The sequence below is a fragment of the Nelumbo lutea genome, chromosome 2 (assembly GCF_056320005.1).
Source record: "Nelumbo lutea isolate HS-2025 chromosome 2, American lotus-T2T, whole genome shotgun sequence".
NCBI classification, from domain to species: Eukaryota; Viridiplantae; Streptophyta; class Magnoliopsida; order Proteales; family Nelumbonaceae; genus Nelumbo; species Nelumbo lutea.
The window spans coordinates 48,628,384-48,634,161 of NC_142685.1; the positions used below are offsets into that span (position 1 = coordinate 48,628,384).

General features: G+C 38.2%; 1 protein-coding gene across 1 annotated transcript; it reads right to left on the reverse strand.

Annotated features, from left to right (window-relative positions):
- Positions 1-744: 744 nt before the first annotated feature.
- On the reverse strand, positions 745-1,695 carry LOC148870497 (senescence associated gene 20-like). Its single transcript, XM_088973110.1, has one exon. The coding sequence runs from the start codon at positions 1,432-1,434 to the stop codon at positions 1,114-1,116; it is 321 nt and encodes a 106-aa protein (XP_088829236.1). The 5' UTR covers positions 1,435-1,695; the 3' UTR covers positions 745-1,113.
- Positions 1,696-5,778: the final 4,083 nt, after the last annotated feature.

Genomic DNA, 5,778 nt, shown 5'->3' on the forward strand with positions numbered 1-5,778 from the left:
TTAGGCTTCTGTCAAGAGCCATCTAGACGACCGAATCTATGTGGTGGAGTTGAAAGTGAGAGGCTGAGAGCTAACCTGATTACCTATCTATCGAGCCCCGCCTTCACCCGGGTTTTGGGGGACGGGGACCGTTGATTACCCAAGAAAAACAGAGATATACCCCTACCCCACCCCAGCCAGAAGAAGTGATGGTGTGTTCGACTTGTAAAGGAAAAACACGAGCTTCATTCGGGTCTATACTCCCTTGAGAGTTGTCATCTTATACTCTAATACACGTGTGCACACTTTTCTCTGCCTAGCCCAATAAATATTCGCGACAAAAAAGCTAGCTGTCAGGAGATATCTTCGCCGTACACGTGACTCGAGCATCTCTGACTTCACTTGCCAAACAGAAACGCCACAAACCTCGTTTTGTTCCCCCAAAGCCCGTCGCCAAATTTCCCCACCCCGAATTTGGACTTTGGTCCATCTCGAATCTCGATCTCGCCAAGTTTTTGTTTTGTTTTGTTTTACCGAGAGGATCTGGGATTGGAATCTAATATTTGGTGATTCCAATCTAATGGTTTTTAGGAAATCTACAGCGTCGCTTCAAGCTCTCTCTCTCCTACCACAGTCACCGGGGTCCCGGAGTTGTGCAGATTCATTCTAATTTTTAATAGCTATTATCTAATCTTGATCATCAAATCAACAAAAATTTGGATACCCTTCTATGAGAATAAGGTACAATTACAAATCACAACACTCTTAAGACAAATCCAACAACAAGCTTTTATTATACGAAGATGCAGAGACGATATTACAGACTCAGATTCAGACACGGACCCATGGCCATGACCATGAGAAGAGAACCAATGTCTTCTCCTCATCGCTTCACACATCAGGACCCTTATAAACCCCCAACCCCAATAACAAATAGAAACACAAGAAACAAGACAGACACACAGCAAACTAACGAGGTCACACGGAAACACCTCAACTCTCTTACATATTTACGATGCAACCGGTTCTACGGTACTCTCAAGTCTCAACCCATCCGATCGAACAGAGAGGGCTGCACCACCGTCTTTATTTTCTTATATAAATTAAGTTACGTTCGAACTTGGTTGATTAAAATCAAATAGCCAGCACAAGGCCGGGAACAGACTTGCCCGTAGCCTTGGTAAACTGGCTCTGCCACATGCAGGGAAAGCGAATCGACGAGGACGATGGGGATAGTTTGGTCGAGTTTCCAAAACGGGTGACCGTGAGGGACGTATCGAAGTACTCCCTGACTTGGGTAATTATCCCATCAGCGACCGTCCAAGCGTGAACCCAAGAGACAAAACGGTTCTGATCGCAACCCTCGACGAGGACTGTTGACCCAAAAGCCGCGAAGGAGAGGGGCACAAATACGAAGGATTCGTCCGATGACACACCGGTCAGTAATCGCATCATATACTGGTGAGAAGGGGGTCCATGGAACCACCACTCGATGTCCGATGCCAGAAGCCTCTGGACCGTCTCAACGTCTCGACCACTTAAGGCGTCATACAGGGCGCGGACCACCCTTATACTGGATTCTTCCTCCAGACTTGCCTGTGATGAGTTAGCCAGTTCTGGCAGTTACAAAGCAAGAACCACCAAACAAAGATTTTGTAGAGAGAGAGAGACACTAGGGAAGCAGATCAGATTACGACGAACTGAACAAGTATGCAGGGACGAGGGACGGGGGTTTATTATATAAAGCGCGATTGGCGAGAGGGATAAGAAGATGGGGCCTCACTTGGGACCACTTTGTTCGAGGACCGTGGACCCCATAATTAGTCAAGCCACTTTTTTTTTACCCCACATCGTTGCGTTAGTGGGCCTAGTTATCAAACATGAAATATGTGACCACTTACGAAAGTGACAGCGTGCGTAGAATTGGTTTCATATTTTGGCCATTTGGATTTAACCCATTTCACATTTATGTTAAGGTATGCGTGCAAATTGCCCCATCCATTTCTGAACCCATGTATAAAACCTATTAAACCCGTTCAGATCGTTTCAACGTTAAACCCCGCCCCAACATTTTCTATTAAAAAAAATTAATTAATGTTTATAATGTGACTTGAATCCAAATCAATTAATACTAAATCTCTTTACACTATTTTAAGTCACTAAGCCATTTCACTTTTGTGTTATTTAATGAAATAAAATAAGTTTTATTAACTTTTGTATTCATTAAAACAATCAATATATATATATATATAAAGAAATAATATTTAAAATTAGCATTTTATAACTAAATGAAATAAATAATTTATCAAATTCAAATTTACATGGAATGATGATTTTAATCTCAAGAAATTTATATAAATAAAATATTAATAACAGAATAATTATCTTAATACTTAATATTTATAAATTTGTGCATGATATATAATACAATAGGTTCATATTTATGCATCCTGAGTATTGGGCATTGGGTATCTGATACCTTAAAGTTAAGACCCAAGCCTATAGGGTTTTAATCTAAAATCTCAAATCCATTCCAAACCCTATAGGGTTTTAATAAATATATCTTATTGGGGTTGGGATGTGTGGAATGCCCAAAAATTCCCACAAAATTGCTATTCCTGGACAAATCATTAATCAATTTGTTTCTTGTACATGGTTTTCAAATGGAATTTAAATACCCTTTCCTTTGCCTCACACACTTTAAGGCTATGTTTGGTTTGAAGGAAATGATAGAGAAAAGAAGAAAAAGATAAAAAAAAAAAAAATCATACAAGATTTGTAAAAGTTTCTTTCAATTTTCTTTTCCTTTTCTACTTTTTCCTTCAAACCAAACACAGTATAAGTAAAAACACAAACGGGCATCTTCCTTTTGCGCGAACGGTGCGCGTATGCACCACCATACCTCTTCCTTTAACTGATGGATACTTATTGGGAACAATACATTTCAGTTTAGTAGCATAATTGTCTTTAGATATTAACGATAATGGTTAGTAGCCTAAGTACTTTATGTTTGTCTAAAGCTATACCTCCACAGTCCACAGTCTACATAAAGATGTCGTAACGTTTACGGAAGACAGAAATCGACTGGTAAAGAAAATATTTCCACCATTCCTGACCGTTGGTGTGTTCCCATGCCAATGGGTAATGGGTAATGGGTAATGGTAAAAGTTTTGTTCGGATATCGACCTCTGGTCATACTGGACCCGTATACGGCTCTACAGCCGCTCTTTTTTTTCTCTTTTTTTTTTCTTTTTTTCTGAAGGCTAGCTACACCCGCTCAAGTTGGTCCATAATAAGTACTATGGATCTATTTATCTATTATTTAATTGTATGGTATAATTATTTTTTTTTTTAAATCATGATGATTATGTCTCTCTATATAATATACTTGGTAAAAATGAAATAGTCAGTTCAACCCAATCCAAAAACCTGGGATTGAAAGCTCTAACAGTTGAGGTTGAGATAGGGGTGATCTCAACCCGACCTAACCTGGCCGCGCTTGCATCCCTATTACTGTTATTGCAATTTGAATTTAGATGGATGGTGTAATCATATGAATTTGATTGAATACCAATTGATTTGTTATTAATTAGTAATTATACTTTTGGGTATCGTAGTTGGATTTTGAATGGTGGAATGAAGGTTTTAGGAAGAGAAACCGGAAGCAAGATGCCTGCATTCAATAATAGTTGTATGGAGTCTTCAAGGAAGACCTTATCCGGGACAGAGAAGATCGTTAAGGGTCCATTTGGTTTGCATTTAGAATTGGAACCAGAATCGGAATTAAAATCCTTAGAATTAGAATAGTTCATTTTCATAATCTGTTTGGTTTAGACAGGAATGGGAATAGGAATTAAAATCAGCAGGAATGAGATTTCATTCTTAAGGGAGGGGCAGGTAATAGTCACTCCCTCAAATGGGGGAATGCCTTTCAACAGGAATGGAAATGGAATTCCAATTCTGCCCAACCAAACAGTTGGAATCGGAATAGCCCATTAACTCCGATTCCAATTCTAGACCACTATTCACATGAAAACGGAGCCTAAATTCTTATTGGCATCACTTTTAACCTAGACTGAGTCCAAAGCCAGGTTGAGAGAGAGAGAGAGCGCATGCATTACAACTACCCTTCTCTTCTCCATCATATCCACTAGCTAATTTAATGAAGTACAATTTAGGGTGGTATTCGGGCCTTAAAGAAAAATTAGGGGGTATTCCACAAGATGTTTGGTTTTGTTTTTGAAAATTTAGTGGGTAATCTCATATATCCCCATAGCTATCGTTGCCGGATACCTCTTCTTTTGTTTTTTTTTTTTTTTTTACTTTTCTTCGTTTCTAGCATGGTTTTCAAAATCGGACCGGACCGGACCGAATGGTCCGACCAGAAAAACCAGGAAACATTCAGGTGACCGGTTCCGTTTATCCCCAAAAATTGGATTTTTGTAAAAAGAAAAACAAAACTGTTGATTTGGTCAGCAAACTGTTGATCCAGACGGTCGAACCGTTCAACTGTTTTGACCATTTTTTTTTGTCATAACGGACCAACCATTCGACACAGGAACCGAAACCTTGACTGGTTCGGTCTCTAAGTCGATTTTAAAAACCCTGTTTCCTAATTCATCCAAGGTCACACAAGCCCATATGGATGGTGAGCTATGAAAGAAATGGACAGAATCTCATCGAATAGAAGAAAAGCCATTTATCCATAGATCAACGAGAAAAGTACCAAAGCAGGCCACAACTCATGAGCCTTCGAATCACCCTCTTTTATATTGGCTTAAACACGATCAACCTTTTAAATGAACATTCTTGCTCAATATCTACCAACTTTAAATTTAATCTTTTTTAGAAAGCATTCTTGAAACAGGAAGCTGAAAAATTGTTGTGAAAACAAAAATGAAGAAAGACAGGACAACCTTTAATCCTACAAACCATTAATGGACGAAGTGATAAGCATCCATATATCTCTTAGAATTAGAAGTTCAATTGCTGAACCCTACTAGCCAAAGATACCATATAAGGAATGCTCTGATTTTTACCAATCAAAACTGGTCTCCTTACATTTTACAACGAGCATACCATTTTGCAGACCAATGTCTATCAGCAAGATCTCTATCTAATGCCCCACCAATATCCACTTCTCAACCTATTGTCCCCCCATCTATGCAGCATTGGACCAAACTTCCTCATAGATTTTTAAAGATAAATTTTGATGGTGCTACATTGGCACAGTATGGAAACAAAACATGTTGAGAAAAGTTTCAAAGAAAAGAGTAGAAGTCGAACTAATAGGAAAAAGAATTCTTCACTGAATAATTAAGGGAAAATTCAATATCAAAATATGCCTTAGCCTTTCCCAAGCTACTCTTTATATAGGCATACACCCTTATGGCTCTTACAAGAAAGTTTCATAATCTATAAAAACACTCCATAATAGAATCCTATTAAAACTCCTCAAAAAGAAAGTCCTAATTGAACAAAAATTCGAAAATAACGATCTAATACTAATTTGATAATTATGAACGAGAATAGAAGTCATATGTTGAAACTAGCTTGGTAAATTCGAACTAACATAGAAATTCCATGTTGGCATTATCTTGGTAAATTTGAACTAACATAGAAATGTTGTGCTAACGCTAACTTCGTAAATTCGAACTTGAATAGAAGTTTTGTGTTGGAGCTAACTTGGTAATTGATTAATCGATTGGATTAGTGACGTCATTAGAGCTTCTTATGTGTCTTTGAGTAGTCCCAACTTACATAGAACTTATTGACATTCTCATGTACTACATCATCCTC